This window comes from Ranitomeya variabilis, chromosome 2 (assembly GCF_051348905.1).
Source record: "Ranitomeya variabilis isolate aRanVar5 chromosome 2, aRanVar5.hap1, whole genome shotgun sequence".
Taxonomy (NCBI): domain Eukaryota; kingdom Metazoa; phylum Chordata; class Amphibia; order Anura; family Dendrobatidae; genus Ranitomeya; species Ranitomeya variabilis.
This window is the reverse complement of record NC_135233.1, coordinates 886,540,570-886,562,449: the sequence shown is the minus strand read 5'-3', so window position 1 is coordinate 886,562,449 and position 21,880 is coordinate 886,540,570. Positions and strand designations below refer to the sequence as shown.

The following is a 21,880-nucleotide window of genomic DNA, read 5'->3' as shown; positions in this document are numbered from 1 at the left end:
AAAGACATTACAGAACAATAATAATGACATATATCAACAGATGCCAAGAGGAAGATTACAATAGTGCAGTGCGCAGGCGCCGGGAAAGGTCAGAGAGGTCCAGCGCCTGCGCACTGCAGTACTTTGCTCTGAGAGCAGATAAGTACGTCTGTGCAGGAGCACAATGCTTGGGAGCCTGTGAAGCAAGCAGGAGGGCAGCATCGCAAGAAGATGGGGGGCGCCAGACCAAGACCTGCGACGCCTATCGGACCGGACCGCCCTCAGGTGAGTATAATAAAAGTTGTTTTTCTTCTCTTGCAGGTCGGACCGGGGGGCTTATCTACAGTATTATAGAATGCTGTAGATAAGACCTGAAAGGAGGTGGCCGTAACTCATATTGGCCAAATGGATGACAGGTTCCCTTTAAAAGAGACAGAAGGCATGCATAGAATATTAATGAGATTTGCAGGGTTTCTGAGTATAGTAGGTGAGGGGTTCGACTTACTACAACATGAAGGGCCACGGTTGGGAGAGATATCTCCTGCGACTAGGAGAAGGAGGACAGAAAGAGTGAGCAGATGGTTAAGTGATTTGTGACAGCGTCTATTGTGTGTTATGGTGGGACTGAATGGATCTGTGCAGTTTAGCATTGTGAAAAGAGCGTAAATGCTGTACACAGGAGAGGAGAGGACAGAAGGGCTGATAAGGATGGGGTGTAAAGAGTTGTGCAAGGACAGTGAATATGAGTGATTGCAGCAGCCAGGATATAAATTATACCAATAAATAAGGTGAATATTTGTTGCAATCCAAATGTTCTGGAAATAGTTTTTTTAACCCCTTCACCACCTTGGGTTTTTTCCATTATTGAGTTTCCGTTTTTTGCTCCCCTTCTTCCCAGAGCCATAACTTTTTTATTTTTTGGTCAATATGGCCGTGTGAGGGCTTGTTTTTTGCAGGTCGAGTCGTATTTTTGAATGACACCATTGGTTTTGCCATATAGTGTACTGGAAAATGGGAAAAAATTCAAAGAGCGGTGAAATTGCAAAAAAAGTGCAATTCCACCATAGTTTTTCTTTTTTTTTTTCACCATGTTCACTAAATGCTAAAACTGACCTGCTATTATTTAGTAGTTACATGTCTAGGTTCCTTTTTATTTAAGTGGTGGAAAAAAATCCAAAGTTTCTAAAAAAAAAAAAAAAAAAGTCACCATTTTCCAAGACCTATAGCGTCTCCATTTTTCATGATTTGGGGCTGGGTGAGGATTTATTTTTTGCGTGCTGAGCTAACATTTTTATTGATACCATATTAGTTTAGATACGATCTTTTGATCGCCCATTATAAAATGCAATGTTGCGGCGACAAAACAAAAACTTGATTCTGGCATTTTGATTTTTTTCCTCAATACACCATTAAACAATCTAATTAATTCTATTTATATATTGATAGATCAGGCGATTCTGTTCACGGCGATACCAAATATGTGTATTTGTCTTATTGTTTTATTTTGAATGGGGCGAATGGGGGGGTAATTTGGACTTTTATATTTTTTTATATTTCTAAAAACTTTTTTTTACTTTACACTTGCATCAATAGTCTCCATGGAAGACTAGAAGCTGCGATTATGCGATCAATTGTGCTACACAGAGCAGGGCTTCAGCTCTCTTGCTGTAAGGGCTGACTGCTGGGCGATGCTCATAGCTATCTGGCAATGACAACCAGAGGGGTCTGCCGCAGACCGTGGGTTGTCATGCCAACCCGTCAGCGACCAGCGGTTTTGTGACATGGTCGACGATGGGCGTGATTAGTGATGCCCTTCCAGCATGAGCATGTTAAATACCACTGTCAGAGATTGACAACGGCATTTTAGAAGTTAACAGCTGCGGTGGATCGCGATTTCACCAGCGGCTGTTGGGGGCACATGTCAGCTAATGAAATCAGCTGACGTGCTGGAAAGGTTGCGGGCTCAGTGCCGGAGCCTGCAGCAAACCTGATGGTAGCCAACCTTAGACGTAACTATACGTTTAAGGTTTTAAAGGGGTTAAATGTCTTACCTGTCTCCTGCCCTGTCTTACTGCCATGACTAACTGCAAGGCACTTTGAAAAAATGCACTTGGAATAAAATGTGCATAAACACCCTATGCATAAATGCTTCCCCAAAGCCATGTCTGACTATATAGGAGGTTTGTTTGCCACTTGTGTTTACACTGTGTTCCAAATTATTATGCACATAGAGTTTAGGAGTGATAAGGTTAGAATTTTTTTGTTTGTCATTTAAACTCATTGATGGTGATGTGTGTCAGGGCTCTTTATATCACTGAAAGCAATTGCAGATACCTGTGCACATTAGTTTGGCAGGTGTGTCCACATAAAGGCAAGACTACTTAAGAAGGCTGTTCCACATTATTAAGCAGCCTACAGTTTTTGCCAAAATGGGAAAGAAAAAGGATATGTCGGCTGCTGAGAAGCAACAAATTGTGGAGTATTTAGGTCAAGGCATGACTACAATCAACATTGCCAAGACACTTCATCATGATCATCGCACAATCAAGAAGTATGTAGCTGATTCCCAGCACACACGTGTGCGTGCTGATAAGGATAATTGAGGACTCTTTCCAACAGGCAATTGCGTAAGGTTAAAAGAGCAGCTGCAAAAATGCCTTGTCATAGCAGCAGACAAGTTTTTGAAGCTGCTGGTGCCTCCAACGTCCCCAGAACAACAAGATGCAGGGTCCTTCAGAGGTGCGTAAGCCATCCTGTCGACCACCTCTATCCACTGCACACAAGCAGAAACGGCTCCAGTGGGCCAAACGATACATGAAGACTGACTTCCAAACTGTTTTGTTCACTGATGAGTGCCGTGCAACACTCGATGGTCCAGATGGATGGAGTGGAGGATGGCTGGTTGATGGACACCCCATGAAAACACGGCTAAGGCGCCAACAAGGAGGAGGTGGAGTAATGTTTTGGGCTAGAATCATGGGGAGCGAGATTGTCGGCCCCTTTATGATCCCTGAAGGGGTAAAGATGAACTCCATAATCTATGTGGAGTTTCTAAAACAACACTTCCTGCCATGGTTCAAGAGGAAGAACCGTGCTTTCCGCAGCAAGATCATTTTCATGCATGATAATGCACCGTCTCATGCTGCAAAAAACACATCTGCATCTCTGGCTGCTATGGGCATAAAAGAGGACAAACTTATGGTGTGGCCACCATCTTCCCCTGCCCTCAATTCCATTGAGAACCTCTGGAGCATCATCAAAAGGAGTGTCTATGATGGCGGGAGGCAGTTCACATCTAAGCAACAGCTCTGGGAGGGTATTCTGTCCACATGCAAAACAATTGAAGCAGAAACCATCCAAAAACTGACAAATTCAATGGACGAGAGAGTTCAGAAGCTTCTTTCGAACAAGGGGTCCTATGTGCAAATGTAACATCACCTAGAATAAAGTTTTCACTTGAAAACTGTTTGATTTCATTTTGTAATAAACTGATAATGCTTATTACTTCACAATTGACCGATTTTTTGTTCAAAATATAAAAAAAAAGGGTGAAAACTCTGCTGTGCATAATAATTTGGAACATGCATTTTGAGTGTTTATTTTTTTTAAAAGATACTGTTTTCATAGGCAGTTTGTTCCAAAACATTGCAATTATCCTAGAATAGTAGATGACTGGAAAATAACAATGACTGCAATTCAGATAGGTAATTTAGAGAAAATATGAGGAAATATTATTTGCATAATAATTTGGAACACAGTGTATATGAGCGCGCTCCTGTCCCCGAACCATGCTACCTTTACAGTCTGACAGATCCACGTTAAGAGATTATTATGTGCTAGAACACCTTTTAGTAATACAATAAAGTACATTACAAGGAGAAGGACATGCAGCACCTACTTTCAGCTTGGTCTGATGCTCTGTATGTGACAAGAGTAGCTCCTCTGTGCAGATGACATCATTGGGGAGTTCGGTTTCTGCCAGGCTAGTTCCAAATGTCTGCAAATTCTGGGCTGTCGTTTTCACAACTTGAGCAAAGCTCTCAATGGCCTGTTTCAGGGAATATATATCATAGTACGTGAGCTTACCTGGAACACAGATGCTGTTCTAACATATTTACATGGTGCTTGACAGACAGCAGAACAGGAGCAGAGAAATCAAGAATTGTTCACATTTCCTGCAATCTTTTTCAGCGACTACATACAGATTACACTCAACAACAGGCAATGAGCAGCAAGTTAGACAGAACAGAGACACCTTGTGACCGGCATATTGGGCTAATTTTTGAAGTTTAAAGAGAACCTGTCACTCTGAAAATGTCATCCAATCTGCAGGCACAGAGCAGGGGGAGCTGAGCAGATTAATATATAGTTTTGTGATAAACGCCTGAGTATAACCTGTGTTTCATCATTTAAACCTCTGCTCTTTTGGGGATTTTTGGCCCAGTGGGCGGTCCTATCAGTGCATAGCTGTCAGTCACTGATAGGACCGCCCACTGGGCCAAAAATCCCAGAAAGGGTAGAGGTGTAAATGATTAAAATTCAGGTTATACTTTTCTTACAAAATGATCATTCTGCTCCTCCTCCTGCTCTATAGCATGGTGACAGCAGATTGGACTGCAATTTCAGAGTGACAGGTTCCCTTTAAGACTACATAATTTTGAAAAACAAAATGATTTGCAGATAGTCTGGTTAGCACATTATGTATGAAATGCGTTGTATTGCACATAAAGCTTTTATTTGCTGTTAGTACAAGCTTTTGGTGAAACAGTGGAGTCTTTATCCACCAGTTAACATTGTGTAAAAAAAGAGAAGTATGTATCTTATACATCATTTAAATAAATTCCAAATTTAACTTGTTACAGTGCAAAGAATCTTAAAAAAGGACATTTTAGGAACAAAATGTGGTCAATGATTAGTTTAAAATGTTTGAAAAGGGAAGTGTAACAAAAGACTATATATGGCAATTACGTGTAGTATAGGGCCTCGAAAAATTCATAGCCAGGTGACAGAGTGCCTCAGCCCTGCTTCATTGCTAAATCTATAAACCCTGATTGTATTGGAATCGCAGCACCCAGTAATCTAAGTGATACATCGCTGGATTCAGGGTCTCTCTGCCTACATCAGGCTGCGCTCAGATAAAGTAACAAAAACCTGCTGACAGATGTCCTTTAATATGTAATCCTGGTTTGACATGTCACTTTAAATACAGGCTTTGCTATAACAAAACAGCAAAACACTTGTACCTACATGCAGTTTTGCCATGGTTCTGCTGTAGTGCAGATCTTCATCATGCCATCACTATTCCATGTCCTGTAATGGAGTCCCCACATAGGCCTATTCATCAATGCTGGCTTATTTCCACCTCTCTAGTAGGGTAAGCTCCCACCTTTGAAGGAATATACCAGACTGTGGCTGAGAAATCTCTGAAGTGCCCATACAACTGCTGGACCTGTACATTTTAAATACCCTACAGTTCAATCCGGTGGACCTCAGACCCGCTAAAATCTCTGGTCAATAGTTTCCTACCTGACATTGATGACTTGCCTGTGATTCCTCTATATGAGACAACTTTGACAACTTCAAAGGCAAATGCTAAGAAATTGATATCGATGTTTAACAAAAGAAAAAAAAAACACTATATCTAAGCACTCGTTAAAATTGTTTATACTAAATGTGACATATTACTATTGTTGAAAAATCACATATTGAAAAATAGCCAGCCATAATAATCACTTACTGTTCTATGCTGTATCCACTGACCGTGGCTGTAGTCCAAGGTCCCACCCAGCTCATTGGTTAACTGACTTTTATCAATATATCCATGAAGATCCGAGACAGAATTTACCATAATAATCTATAATTTTTTTTAACAAGGAGAAACATTATTACATATAATTATTCTACTAAATCTATACACAAAAGAGACAAATATACAGAAATGTTGAGTATGAAAATGTATTAAATTTTTAATTTGGTGGTGGATATGAACTAAATGGTGATGTTTTGTCCTAATCATGTGTGTAACTAAACAGTCTATGATGATAATGATGACAAGTGTGATGTTGAGCTGTTTACCGTGGTGTGATGAATGGTGGCAGGGTCAGAGGTGAAGGGTGCGCTAAGATGTAGCAGAAACTTGTCACACAATGATGAAAAAAGACAGAGTGAGGACCCTACAAAGAGTTGTGGCAGTGTTCTGTGTGCAGTGAGCACCGCATCTACCAGGGTGCAGGTCAGGAACAGACTGAACAGGGTTTAAACCGTAGAAACTTGTTATTGCTGCATTTGATCTCTGTGGATTAATATGTTGCTGTTTCAGTACCTAGCTTGGATGTAATGAATTCCCATATTTTAGACTGCCTTGTAAGGAGAGTAACATTGATCAAAGTGTTTGGGGCCATTACGCGGCTGCAGTGCAGATGTCTGTGAGCCTACAGCCAGAAAAAGAGCTTTAGCCTTGGCCTGACAAAAGACAGAAGGTTGGAAGCCTGTGATATTGCAGCAACAACCACATTTCATCCAACTAAAGACAGTTCAAGCCATGTGCCTCCCAGTTTCTTCTGCTATTAACTGAATTTCTAAGCATTTGCTGCAAGTGTCAGCATATTTTGCATACCAAATTTTTCACTAGTGTTGTCTTCTTTGATTGATGCGCTATACCACTTTTGGGGTGATTACCACAGAAACTCTTGCTAAGCCCCCAGTTTTATCTCGTTACAATAAGAAAAGAGTTAAAGCATCATTTTTTTTTAATTTTATTGCTGGAGTGGTTTCATTAATCTAAGTTCCCTGTCCTTAGAATGATATTTATCAGCCACCATGTTCATTGGTTATCAGCGCCGCTTCGGTGGTCTTCAGCAGGTTGTGAAGACAGTTTTAGCATGGCAAGCCATGCAAGCCATTGACAAACACTTCTCAATTCACTTCTCCAGTTTGTGAAAGTTAGAACGAGGCCCTTATAGACTTTCACTGACAGCTTGTGACTCTTACCTCTGACTACTGTTCAGTCAGAAATTGCGGCCACAATATGTGGGACCAGAGATGTGTAGGGAAGAGGTGAAGATGGCAGCTGATAAGTAGAAGACTAGGTTCAAGGAACTTAGCTTAGTGGCACCACTCCAGCACTGCAATTAAAAGAACATTTGAGTGGTGCTTTAATGTCCCATAACTAGAAGGCAACAGTGTGAACCACAGAACCAATTGGATCAATATAGAACACGTCCTGAGAATATCAAATACACAAGTGATAACATCTTTAAAAGCGTATTAGTAATTAATACTTTGTGAAGACATATCCCCGGGCTGACTCTTAGGCCAGGGTCACACAGCTCTCGATTCTCTCAGGTGAGAGGATAGGGCAGATTACGCTAATGACACTATGCTCAAATTCTCTCAGAATTTGATCTGAGTGTCATGTTATTGTAATCCGTTTTCTCGCATGAGAGAATTGCAGCACACATGCAAAAGACGGAGAACTTAGTTTCTCGATCTTCTCCATCGTCTGTGTCATCCAAGTGCAGTCCGATGTTTAACACGCATCCATAGACTTGTATGGGGCGCATGATCCGATTATCAGATGCACTCGCAGCACGCAGACCTGCACTGCCCCAGAATATAGCACTGGGCCATGTGCTATCCGATAAAACACGCTATATGCTAGTGTGAGCAAGCCTTTATGGTCCTAATGATAAATGCTTCAATGAGGCAGGAACTGTTATCTTCTCTTCACTGACAATCAGATGTTCCCTACCCAAAAGTGTATACCACTTATCAACTATGTAGATTTTGACTATGTGCTGACATACAGAAAATTTCCACAGATTTTTCAGATCTCAAGAACAGGTAGGGTGTGCTGAAGAAGGCGATTATCAGATTGGTCAGATCTTATTTTGACAATTTTATGGATAAGAAATAAATGGCCCAGAAGAAGAGACTATGCTCGTGAATAATGTAATAACTGATAATCAGCAAAATTTCATGTATGACAGGTCACGTCTAACCAACATACTTAGATTTAATGAGAAGTTAATTGCTAATCTGAATGTTGGTCATGCAAATGATGTGACACGGACAAAAGTATTGAGACACATTCCTCCTACAGGAGCTTAAATTACATCACATTCTGAATCCATAAGAATTAATACTGGGTTGGTTCCCCCGTAGCAGCAAAAATGGCATCCTTTCTTCAGGGAATGATTTCTACAAAATTTTGGAGTGTGTTTGTGTGAAGTTTTGCCCATTCATCCAAAAGAGCACTTGTGAGGTCAGACACTGATGTTGAATGAGAAGCTCTGGCTCACAATCTCCATTTCAGTTAATCCAAAAGGTGTTTGATGGGGTTGAAGTCAGGACTCTCTGTGGCCAGTCAAGTTTTTCGACAGGAAAACTATCCTAACCATGTCTTTATGGAGTTTGCTATGTGCACTAAGCACAATCATGCTGGAACAGAAAAGAACCTTCTCTAAACTGTTGCCGCACACAAAGTTTAGGAACAAACAATTGTCCAAAATGTCTTGATAGGCTTAAACTGTACTAAGCGGCCTATGCCAACCCCTAAGAAACAATCCCATAGCATTATCCCTCCTTGACCAAACTGTACAGGTGACTAAATGCTATCAGGCAGGTAATATTCTCTAAAACCTGTCCATTAGCATACCCAACAAATAACATGATTCGCCAATCCATAGAACACGTTTCTTCTGCTCCAGAATCCAGTTGTGTCAAGCTTTACAACAACAATCTGGTGCATTGCATTGTGCTTAGTGATGTAAGGTTTGCATGCAGATGCTCTGCCATAGAATCCTATACCATAAAGCTCCCAATGCACAATTTTTATAATTTTAATAATAACACTCACAGTTGATAGTATTTAGGAGGAAAAAATCTCAAAACTGACTAGCTGCAACCATGGCAGTATCCTATTATAGTTCCACACTCAAATTCAATTAGCTCTTTATAACGACCCATTCTTTTAAAAGTATTTGTTTTGGCAGACTGCATGGTGAGGAGTTTGATGTGATACACCTTGTCAATGGGAATGAATGGAAAACGTGAACCGAAAAATTAGGAACATTATCCCAATACATTTATGCATATAGTGTGTTCTAGATTTTGAGAAAGTATTTGATACTGTAAAACCCAACTGTGTCATAATCAACCACAGATTTAAAAGGGGTTGTCCAGAGCTGGTGCTGGAGGTGGGGAGGGAAAGTATTTGTAGATTTCTGGGTTGTTGTTTTTTTTAACTGACTTAGTTTTTGGCATAATTTTTTCTGAAAAGAGATAACCCCGTTAATGAACAAAAACAAATTGTAATTGCAAATGATACATATTCTATGTGGACTAAAGTCAGTATTATGAAACCATAAGGATCAGTATAAGACCCAATTAGTTATAGACCCAATTCTTTTTAATCTCTTTATTAATGATCTTATGTTTGGGATTCAAAGAAAAGTGTCAGTTTTTCCTGATGACATAAAACTTTATCGGATAGTTAAAACTAAACTTGATTGTAAAATATGACATAAAAGACCTAAATTAGCTGTCAAAATGGGCAAGAACATGCCAGATTCAACCAAATATAGTAAAATATCAAGTAATCAACCTGGGATGCAGTAATCATAATAATGCAAAAAATGGAAAATAACTGAAGAGAAAGACTTCAGAAGCAACAGAAATGAATAAGGCAAAAAGAGAAATAAAACCAATGATCCCAATGTAATATGACCCCTCTATAAATCCCTTATATAAGATTTCATGTTGAGTATGGGATTCATTTTTGAAGTTCACATTGTAAAATTTTAAAAAGAACATTAGAGTGCTCAAGAGGTGAAAAGTCAACTCAATTATTACATTTAATGGAAGGTCTCTATGACAATGAGAGGCAGCAAAAATCAGACTACATTCAGTTAAGAAAAAGATGTCTTAAAGATGATCTCATTTACATTTGTGTGATCAATACAAATCTCTCTCTGTCTCTTTTTTGTTTCTCAATTTAACTATGTAATCTTAAGCTACTTTAGTTTCTAAAATATAATTGTAACCAAGAGAAAAAACTACGGGAAACTCACTAATATCAAGAGGCTGGCAAGCAAGAGAAAAATCAATCAAATGTTCCCCTGGCAAAGGCTAAACCCAGAGGAAACATAAACCATCAATTTCCCTTTCATCTTTTCTTCCTTTTGCTTAGAGCACTGATTTGAATCTCTCAACATCAGAAAAAGTAGTAACAGAAATTAAGGGAATAATACAAATAGAGAACGTTGAGGCAGAATAAAAAAATATCATTAGATCTGAAAATCGAATATACAGTCATAGCCGAAAGTGTTGGCACCCTTAGAATTGTTCCAGAAAATAATGTATTTCACCTAGAAAACTATTGCAATTACACGTGAGAAAAAAAGGCAAATTGAACATAATTTCACACAAAACCACAGAAATGGTTGGTACCTTTCCAAAATGTGAGTAAACAACTTTGGTTTAAACATGTGATGCTCATTCAAACTCTCATGTGGCCAGTAACAGGTGTGGGCAATGTGAAAATCAGATAAAAAGGGGAGGTGTTGACTCAGTCTTTGCATTGTGTGTCTGTGTGCCACACTAAGCATGGAAAACAGAAACAGGAGAAGAGAACTGTCTGAGAACTTGAGAACCAAAATTATTGCAAAATATCAACAATCTCAATGTTATTAGTCCATCTCCAGAGATTTTTATGTCCCTTTGTCCACAGTGTGCAAATAATCAAGAAGTTTGCAACCCATGGCACTGTAGCTAATCTTCCTGGATGTGGACGACAGAAAAAAACTGATGAAAGATTGCAAAACAGGATAGTCCGGATGGTGGATGAATAACCCTAATCAAGTTTTAAAGAAATTCAAGCTGTCAGAGTGCATCAGAGTCAGCGTGAACTATCCGTCAACATTTGAATTAAATTAAACGCTATGGCAGGAGACCCCACTGCTGATACAGAGACATAAAAAAACTAGACTGTAGTTTTCCAAAATGTATGTGAGCAAGTCAAAATCCTTCTGGAAAAGTGTCCTATGGACAGATGAGACCAAGATAGAGCTTTTTGGTAAATAAAACATTCTACTGTTTACCGAAAACAGAATGAGGCCTTCAAAGAAAAGAACACAGTACGTACAGTCAAATATGGTGGAGGTTCAAAGATGTTTTAGGGATGTTTTGCTGCCTCTGGAACTGGGTGTCTTGACTTGTTTTGGGTCACAATGTAGTGCACAGTGTTAGAAAGGTGAGTTTGCATCCTAGGTCATATGTCTTCCAGAAGGACAATGATCCCAAACATACTTCAAGAATCACCCAGAAGTGGATTGAAACAAAGCACTGGAGAGTTCTGAAGTGGCCATCAATAAGTACAGATCTAAATCCCATTGAACACCTGTGAAGAGATCTTAAAATTGCCGTTGGGAGAAGGCACCCTTCAAATATGAGAGACCTGGAGCAGTTTGCAAAAGAAGAGTGGTCCAAAATTCCAGTTGAGAGGTGTAAGAAGCTTGGTGATAGTTATAGGAAGCGATTGATTTCAGTTATTTATTCCAAAGCGTGTGCAACCAAATATTAAATTGAGGGTGCCAATAATTTTGTCCAGCCCATTTTGGGGATTTTGTGTGAAATTCTGTGCAATTTTCCTTCTTTTTTTCATTTTTTTTGTGTTGTTCCAATACACACAAAATAAATAAACATGTGTATAACAAAATGTGTAATTGCAATGATTTTCTGGGAGAAATACTTCATTCTTTAGAACAACTTCAAGGGTGCCAACACTTTCGGCCATGACTGTATTTAGAATCTTCCTTCCATTCCCAAATGGCTGAAAGACAAATGTCTGAGCCACTGTGGGTTAAAGGGTAACTGCACTTTCTTATAACTTTTCTGAATAGGCTGTTATATGTGTACATGAGGATAATCAATATTTGACTTGTATCCAGCGATTTTAGCAGTTTCCTCATTCTAGCCACTAGAACCCTTGACAGTGTCACTTTGTGTTCTTTTTCTCCCTTTGTTTTCATCCCTTCCCTCTTTAATAGTTAGCAGGTAAGATTTGATCCTTCACTGAAGACAGAACTGTAGACCGATTTAAGCAATTTTTGAGTGTGAAAGATTAGTGCAGGAGGGAAGAAGTAAATGAAAAATTAGGAAAGATTATTTTTTCTGTAATAAGAAAAAAAGTTTTGTGTAAATGGTTATTCTGATTTTGTATGAATAGCATATTATTATTATGTGCCATAATTTTATGGTATGTACAGTTGTGGCCAAAAGTATTGACACCCCTGCAATTCTGTCAGATAATACTCAATTTCTTCCTGAAAATGATTGCAATCACAAATTCTTTGGTATTATTATCGTCATTTAATTTGTCTTAAATGAAAAAACACAAAAAGAATTGTCCTAAAGCCAAATTGGATATAATTCCACACCAAACATAAAAAAGGGGTGGACAAAAGTATTGGCACTGTTCGAAAAATCATGTGATGCTTCTCTAATTTGTGTAATTAACAGCACCTGTAACTTACCTGTGTGTTATGATCCTAGTGGCTTAGGATCACAAATCTAACCAGCTAAGTAGAAAATAATAGGACGAGCTCTGGGGATGTGGTAACTGGACTAACCGCAAACCTGATCCTAACCGCACACACTATAGGCAGCCGTGGAACGTTTCCTGAAATCCTAGACGTCTCTTCACGGCCTGAGAAACTGACTACCCCTAAAGAGAAAGTAAAGACCTCACTTGCCTCAGAGAAATCCCCCAGAGATATAGATGCCCCCCACAAATAATAACGGTGAGTTAAGAGGAAAAGACAAACGCAGAGATGAAACAGGTTAAGCAAATGAGGCCCGCTAACGCTAGATAGCAGAAAATAGCAAGGGATCTGTGCGGTCAGTAAAAAAACCCTATGCAAAAATTGAATGCGAGAACCCCCACACCAACTAACGATGTGGGGGGAGCAACTCAGCACCCCAGAGCACCAGCAAGCAGGGAAATCACATATTAGCAAGCTGGACAAAAACTCATCATATACTAGGAAACATCTTGAACACAGATGAGCAAAAATAAGCAAACACAACTTAGCTTCTCTTGGAGAGACTGATAACGGATGTAGACAGGAGCAATCAGAATAGCACTGAATACAACGGCAACAGGCAAGGAATGAAGGACCAGGTGGATTAAATAGGAAACCTAACTAGCAGATGACGAGACAGCTGATCCTGCCAGAAACCTGCAAAATAACAAAAAGAGCCACCAGGAGGAGCCCAAAGAGAGAACTCACACAGTACCACTCATGACCACAGGAGGGAGCCCGGAAACAGAGTTCACAACACCTGTGGCACCCAGCAGGTGTTGGCAATAACTAAATCACACCTGCAGCCAGTTGACATGGATTAAAGTTGACTCAACCTCTGTCCTGTGTCCTTGTGTGTACCACATTGAGCATGGAGAAAAGAAATAAGACCAAAGAACTCTCTGAGGACTTGAGAAACCAAATTGTGAGGAAGCATGAGCAATCTCAAGGCTACAAGTCCATCTCCAAAGACCTGAATGTTCCTGTGTCTACCGTGCGCAGTGTCGTCAAGAAGTTTAAAGCCCATGGCACTGTGGCTAACCTCCCTAGATGTGGACGGAAAAGAAAAAATGACAAGAGATTTCAACGCAAGATTGTGCGGATGTTGGATAAAGAACCTCGACTAACATCCAAACAAGTTCAAGCTGCCCTGCAGTCCGAGTGTACAACAGTGTCAACCCATACTATCCGTCGGCGTCTGAATGAAAAGGGACTGTATGGTAGGAGACCTAGGAAGACCCCACTTCTTACCCCGAGACATAAAAAAGCCAGGCTGGAGTTTTCCAAAACTTACCTGAAAAAGCCTAAAACGTTTTGGAAGAATGTTCTCTGGTCAGATGAGACAAAAGTAGAGCTTTTTGGGCAAAGGCATCAACATAGAGTTTACAGGAGAAAAAAAGAGGCATTCAAAGAAAAGAACACGGTCCCTACAGTCAAACATGGTGGAGGTTCCCTGATGTTTTGGGGTTGCTTTGCTGCCTCTGGCACTGGACTGCTTGACCGTGTGCATGGCATTATGAAGTCTGAAGACTACCAACAAATTTTGCAGCATAATGTAGGGCCCAGTGTGAGAAAGCTGGGTCTCCCTCAGAGGTCATGGGTCTTCCAGCAGGAAAATGACCAAAAACACACTTCAAAAAGCACTAGAAAATGGTTTGAGAGAAAGCACTGGAGACTTCTAAGGTGGCCAGCAATGAGTCCAGACCTGAATCCCATAGAACACCTGTGGAGAGATCTAAAAATGGCAGTTTGGAGACGGTACCCTTCAAATATCAGGGACCTTGAGCAGTTTGCCAAGCATTGTAAGAAACTCATTTATGGTTACCGGAAGCGGTCGGTCGCAGTTATTTTGGCTAAAGTTGTGCAACCAAGTATTAGGCTGAGGGTGCCAATAGTTTTGTCTGACCCATTTTTGGAGTTTTGTGTGAAATGATCAATGTTTTGCTTTTTGCTTCATTCTCTTTTGTGTTTTTTCATTTAAGACAAATTAAATGAAGATAATAATACCAAAGAATTTGTGATTGCAATCATTTTCAGAAAGAAACTGAGTATTATCTGACAGAATTGCAGGGGTGTCAATACTTTTGGCCACAACTGTAGGTGTCTGACCTCTGGGTGTAGGTGTATTGAGGCCATGAGAGTGCATTGTAGGCACAGGTGTAGCTGTGATTACAATGCAGACAAAAAAGAAGTGTTAGTCTTGGGCATGGTAGTGTCCAAGGCTGAGTTGGGAAAACCTGCTCTGGGGTTTTTGTATTTTGAAACAGACTGCAGGATTGTAGTCATTTTTAAACATGCAAGACAACAGAGTGCAAATCCACTGATAAAATTCAATTAATATATTTATGCGTAATAATTTCACAAAGGTTTTAAACAAACATAAAGGCAAAAATTAAGACAGAATACTGATGAGAGACACCGGTGCAACACAATTGCTGCACCAATAGTGTGACAGCATGATTCAAGTATACTCTTAAATATACATAAAGTGTCAGTGCAAAGATAAGGTAAAGAAAGGGGCCCCAGAGATCATATCAGCAAAGACATAGTAAATCCCCAAGTGAGGTGTAAAGAAACAGTCTGTCCCTCGCTAAAATGTCACCGGGTCATAACCCCATGTAAATCCCCATCGCTGTCAAAGGTGCCGCACACTATGCCCCGACGCGCAGTTCGTGTAGGCTTCTTCCGGGGGCTGTTGATGATATGAGGATGGTAGTCATGCAGTCCATTTCATTCCAGGCCTGGGTTTTCCATGTGGCTGAAGGCCACAGATCCCAGTTAAAATCCCTGCAGTAAAGGGTTTGGGTGTGTCAGGATCAGAGTCAGTATCAGACTGGTGTAAGCTAGAGGGCAGAGCACTCGGCTCTGCAGAGCTCCTGTGTGAGGTAACACAGGCAAGTGGAGCCAAGCAGACAGGGGAGCTGAGACGCCTGGCACCCACAGTGTGCACAGCGGTGCAGTTGCCCACGGTAACAGGTCAGAAGAGGACTGGTGTGTTTAGTGACTGTAAACTGAAGGATATTGTGTACTGTGGAAAGCTGTGAGTAAAGAGACATTGAGATGGTGGTGCAGTCACCCACGGCAACTGGTCACAGGTGGACTGGAGTGTTTAGTGACCGTAATCCAGAGGATATGGTTCCGGCAGCGATCCAGAGGATACCGGGTACTAAGTAGTGCTGTGAATTGGACTTTAAGGATACATACTTGTGTGAACTAGACATTAATGCTGTGAAGTAAATGCATTAAAGAGACTTTTGTTTGGAACTTTGCTGGGTCACTGCCTCATCACTGCTTAAGTGTGCCACCGCTGCTCTACATATGGTGGAGAATGTAGGCAGTGTGATTTGAGGCATACCACAAAGCATGCTGAAGATCAGTGAGCAAACCGGCATCGATACAGCTCAAACCTGTTGGAAAAATGGAGGAGCTTTTGAAGGAGTTGGTCCTCATGGAGCAGCAGCACAAGCAAGAGGTGCGGCAGCAGCGAGAGTCTCAGCAGTAGCAGTGGCAGCAGCAGAAGCAAGAGGTGCTGCAGTTCCTGCAGCAGCAGCAAAAGGCACTGTAGTTGCAGCAGCTACAGTTACAGTGGCAACTGGTAACTCGTCAGAAAGGAACTGGCGTGTTTAGTGATTGTAAACTGAAAGATATTGTGTACTGTGGAAAGCTGTGAGTAAAGAGACATTAACCCCTTCGCGCCATGCGCCGTACTAGTACTGCGCTGCCGGCACTGCATTTGTGCCAGCCGCAGTACTAGTACGGCGCACCGATCATCACTGATTGGGTGCGGGTGTCAGCTGTATATGACAGCTGACACCCCGCAGCGATGCCCACGATCGGCGCTAGCGCCGATCGCGGGCATCTAACCCCTCTGATGCCGCTGTCAGTAGTGACAGCGGCATAGAGGGGGATTGCGCAGGGACGGGGGCTCTCTGCGCTCTCCCACCGGAGCAACGCGATGAGATCGCGTTGCTCCGGTGATCCGGAAGGAGTCTCCGGATCCAAGATGGCCGTGGGACTCCTTCCGGGTCATAAAATGACCTGGCTTGCCGGCGCCTGCAAAAGCTGCTGAGAGCAGGCGCCGGAAAGCCTCCTAAGCTTGCCTGTCAGATCGTTGATCTGACAGAGTGCTATGCACACTGTCAGATCAACGATCAGATGTAATACAGTGATGTCCCACCCTGGGACAATAGTAGAAAGTAAAAAAAAAAAATAGAATGTATAAAAAAAAATAAATCCCCAAATAAAGGAAAAAAAAAAATTTCCCAGTAAATCCATTTATTTATGTAAACTAAAAAAAACAATAAAAGTACACATATTTGGTATCGCCGCGTCTGTAACGACCCGCTCTATAAAACTATCCCACTAGTTAACCCCTTCAGTGAGCACCGCAAAAAAAAAAAAAAAAAAACAAGGCAAAAAACAACGCTTTATTATCATACAGGCGAAGAAAAAGTGGAATAACACGCGATCAAAAAGACGCATATAAATAACCATGGTACCGATGAAAACGTCATCTTGTCCCGCAAAGAAAAAACCACCATACAGGATAATTAGCAGAAAAAATAAAAAAGTTATAGCTCTCAGAATAAAGCGATGCAAAAACAATTATTTTTTTTATATAAAATAGTTTTTATTGTGTAAAAGCGCCAAAACATAAAAAAATTATATAAATGAGGTATCGCTGTAATCGTACTGACCTGAAGAATGAAGCTGCTTTATCAATTTTACCACACGTGGAACGCTATAAACGCCCCCCCTAAAAGAATTTCAGGAATTGCTGTTTTTTGTTCATTCCGCCTCCCAAAAATCAGAATAAAAAGCGATCAAAAAATGTCATGTGCCCGAAAATGTTACCAATAAAAACGTCAACTCGTCCCGCAAAAAACAAGATCTCACATGACTCTGTGGGCAAAAATATGGATAAATTATAGCTCTCAAAATGTGGTGATGCAAAAACTATTTTTTCCAATAAAAAGGATCTTTTAGTGTGTGACGGCTGCCAATCATAAAAATCTGCCAAAAAAACGCTATAAAAGTAAATCAAACCCCCCTTCATCACCCCCTTAATTAGGGAAAAATAATAAAATTTAAAAAAATGTATTTATTTCCATTTTCCCATTAGGGCTAGGGTTAGGGTTAGGGCTAGGGTTAGGGCTAGGGCTAGAGTTAGGGTTGGGGTTAGGGTTGGGGTTAGGGCTAGGGTTAGGGCTAGGGCTAGGGTTTCAGTTAGAATTGGGGGGTTTCCACTGTTTAGGCACATCAGGGGCTCTCCAAATGCGACATGGCGTCCGATCTCAAGTCCAGCCAATTCTGCTTTGAACAAGTAAAACAGTGCTCCTTCCCTTCCGATCTCTGCCGTGCGCCCAAACAGTGGTTCCCCCCCATATATGGGGTATCAGCGTACTCAGCACAAATTGGACAACAACTTTTGTGGTCCAATTTCTCCTGTTACTCTTGGGAAAAAAAGATGTGGGGGCTAAAATATCATTTTCGTGGAAAAAAAATATTTTTTATTTTCACGGCTCTGCGTTATAAACTGTAGAGAAACACTTGTTGGTTCAAAGTTCTCACAACACATTTAGATAAGTTCCTTGGGGGGTCTAGTTTCCAATATGGGGTCACTTGTGGGGGGTTTCTACTGTTTAGGTACATCAGGGACTCTGCAAATGCAACATGACGCCTGCAGACCAATCCATCTAAGTCTGCATTTCAAACGGCGCTCCTTCCCTTCCGAGCTCTGCCGTGCGCCCAAACAGTGGTTTCCCCCATGTATGGGGTATCAGCGTACTCAGGACAAATTGGACACTAACTTTTGTGGTCCAATTTCTCCTGTTACCCTTGGGAAAAAAAATTGCGGGCTAAAACATCATTTTGTGGAAAGAAAAAATGATTTTTTAATTTTCACGGCGCTACATTCTAAACTTTAGTGAAACAATTGGGGGTTAAAAGTGCTCACCACACATCTAGATAAGTTCCTTAGGGGGTCTTCTTTCCAAAATGTGGTCACTTGTGGGGGGTTTCTACTGTTTAAGCACGTCAGGGGCTCTCCAAACGCGACATGGGTTCCGATCTCAATTCCAGCCAATTTTGCATTGAAAAGTCAAACGGCACTCCTTCCCTTCCGAGCTCTGCCATGCGCTCAAACAGTGGTTTATCCCCATATATGAAGTATAAGCGTACTCAGGACAAATTGCACAACAACTTTTGGGGTCCAATTTATCCTGTTACCCCTGGGAAAATAAAAAATTTGGGGCGAAAAGATCATTTTTTGTGAAAATTAATATGAAATTTTTTTTACGGCTCTACATTGTAAACTTCTGTGAAGCACTTGGAGGTTCAAAGTCCTCACCACACATCTAGATAAGTTCCTTAGGGGGTCTACTTTCCAAAATGGTGTCACTTGTGGGGGTTTCCACTGTTTAGGCACGTCAGGGGCTCTCCAATCGGGACATGGGTTCCGATCTCAATACCAGCAAATCTTGCATTGAAAAGTCAAATGGCGCTCCTTCCCTTCCAAGCTCTGCCATGTGCCCAAACATTGGTTTACCCCAACATGTGGGGTATCGGCGTACTCAGGACAAATTGTACAACAACTTTTTTGGTCCAATTTCTCCTGTTACCCTTAGTAAGATAAAACAAATTGGATCTGAAGTAAAAATTTTGTAAAAAAAAAGTTAAATGTTCAATTTTTTTTAAACATTCCAAAAATTACTGTGAAGCACCTGAAGGGTTAATAAAATTTTTGAATGTGGTTTTGAGTACCTTGAGGGGTGCAGTTTTTAGAATGGTGTCACTTTTGGGTATTTTCTGTCATATAGACCCCTCAAAGTCACTTCAAGTGTGAGGTGGTCCGTAAAAAAAATGGTTTTGCAAATTTTGTTGCAAAAATGAGAAATCGATGGTCAACTTTTAACCCTTATAACTCCCTAACAAAAAAAAATATGTTTCCAAAATTGTGCTGATGTAAAGCAGACATGTGGGAAATGTTGTTTATTAACTATATTATGTGATATAACTCTCTAATTTAAGGGCATAAAAACAAAAAATTTGAAAATTGCTAAATTTTCATAATTTTCGACAAATTTCTGTTTTTTTCACAAATAAATGCAAGTCATATCGATGAAGTTTTACCACTATCATGAAGTACAATATGTCACGAGAAAACAATGTCAGAATCACCAGGATCCGTTGAAGCGTTTCAGAGTTATGACCTCATAAAGTGACAGTGGTAAGAATTGTAAAAATTGGCCCTGTCACTTAGGTGAAAACAGGCTTCGGGGTGAAGGGGTTAACATGATGGTGCAGTCACCCATGGCAACTGGTCAGAAGTGCACTGGTGTGTTTAGTGACTGTAATCCGGAGGATATGGTTCTGGCAGCGATCCGGAGGATACCAGTACTATGTAGTGCTGTGAATTGGACTTTAAGGATGCATACTTGTGTGAATTGGACATTCATGCTGTGAAGTAAATGCATTGAAGAGACTTTTGTTTGGAACTTTGCTGGGTCACTGCCTCATCACTGCATAAGTGTGCTACCGCTGCACTACAGGGGCCAAAGCACTAATACAGTTAATTTTAAAGATCATTGGGTGTCCCAGAGATCAGACCTCCACTAATCCAAAAGTAATGATTTGCAGTTCATTTGTTAGATAGGAAGATCCATTTCATGTACAAAGCCTAAATAAATTAAGCAAACTTAAAGTTAATATATGCTATGTTTAAAGGGGGTTTCCACTACACAAGACCGGGGAGAGAATGCCATGTATTTACCCTTAGATATATTCGTGAACTTGATAAAATAGACAAAATGTTTTGCCTATATTGGTCATTTGCACTGCAGTTTTATAGATCTGCGTTGGTCCATCTGATTTTTCGTGACTTTTTTCAATAAACACCAAAAAATGTCACTTGATGTTTCTGCATGTTTCTATGTACCTGAAGAGATGTGAATTGGGTTTGAATTGTGTAACAACATCAGGATCAGAACCAATGACTTCTCACATGGGTTGCAGAAACTGCTGTTGTAAGGAGTAGAATCAAGGATCAGTGACACAAAGTGATATACATGAGCACATGCCGCTGAACACAAGATGAAAATACACGCTTACCGGTACCTTCATTTTAAAGTCATCTCTGTAGAGTTTAATTCCAATGTCTGCAATAGTCCTTTGTATAAACCGAGATGGGCGCAAAATAAAAACTAACTGCAGATTCCCTGGGAAGGCACCCTAAGAAGAATCAGAAGATATATGAATATTATTAAAACACTGTGTCCTTTTCCCCTTTCTTCACATTTCATTACAAGCCATTGGAATAATCTAATCATTACATAGCACACAGTACTGAATAATTATTACACTGGTTAGTTATATTTACCAATGAGAAATGTAAGTATTATTGACTTTTATCATATTGCAATCCAACAGTAGAAGAAACTAAATCGTGAAGATAAAAGATTTATTGGAATCAGTGTGGGGTAGCATAATGTACGGTAGTCGGACATCTCTAGTCTTCATTACAAATACAGCTCGGCGTTACATTGATTTGGTGGTGGATCCAGTAGTATAGCCATTTCACCAAAGTGTCCCAGGAGCCTATTTTTCAATACGACCACACCAGGCCACATATTGCTTGTGCTACTGTGAGCAACCTGCGTGGCCTAAATGTTCTACCATCGTCTTTGGACTTCTGTTCCATCAAGTACATCTGAGATCTCATTGGTAGGAAATTTTTGTATACAAGTAAAGTCTTTTTTCTGCCCACTCTTCCATAAAGGCCACCTCTATGGTGTGTACGGCTTATTGTGCTCATATGGGCAGATACTCCAGTCTCTGCTTGGGAACGCTGCAGCTTCTTCAGGTTACCTTTGGTCTCTGTGCGGCCTCTCTGATTAATGCCCTCCTTGCTCGGACTGTGATTTTCATAATTCCATTACATTTCCTTTAACTGCAATTCCAATGTTGAGAAGAGTATTACTGTGTGCATCACCTTTGTCCTATTTTATCCAGTTATGGTCAAGTTCTTGTTTATTCAGCTGGTTTGTGGGGCAGTTTCTGAGAAACTACCTAGCACAACTGCAGCATTCTAATCTTGGTTTGTCCTTCCATCAGAGGTATACTGTATGTTGAAAGCATTTCATGACTTAAACTTCCGACAGACTTCCAGGCATACACCACCCAGCGCCACTACAACAAAAGCCACCTTTAAACACTTTGGGCCCAATTCATCAAGCTGTTTTCACCAAAATCCTAGTGTAAAACACCTTGAAATGTAGGAAAGTGTTTGAGCAAAAACACTGTGACGTTTGTCGTTTTTACAC

At 40.6% G+C, this 21,880-nt stretch overlaps 1 protein-coding gene across 5 annotated transcripts in view; it reads right to left on the bottom strand.

Annotated features, from left to right (window-relative positions):
• Positions 1 to 21,880, bottom strand: part of MCF2L2 (MCF.2 cell line derived transforming sequence-like 2) — a 508,511-nt gene that overhangs the window by 385,723 nt on the left and 100,908 nt on the right. For 4 of the 5 annotated variants that reach the window (XM_077290423.1, XM_077290425.1, XM_077290426.1 and 1 more), the window contains exons 5-7: positions 20,670 to 20,789; positions 5,717 to 5,833; positions 3,878 to 4,027 (exon numbers count right to left, since the gene is read on the bottom strand). In XM_077290423.1, coding sequence (XP_077146538.1) covers positions 3,878 to 4,027; positions 5,717 to 5,833; positions 20,670 to 20,789 — 387 coding nt within the window. The remainder of the gene's footprint in view (positions 1 to 3,877; positions 4,028 to 5,716; positions 5,834 to 20,669; positions 20,790 to 21,880) is intronic. The other variant, XM_077290424.1, reaches the window with a different exon arrangement.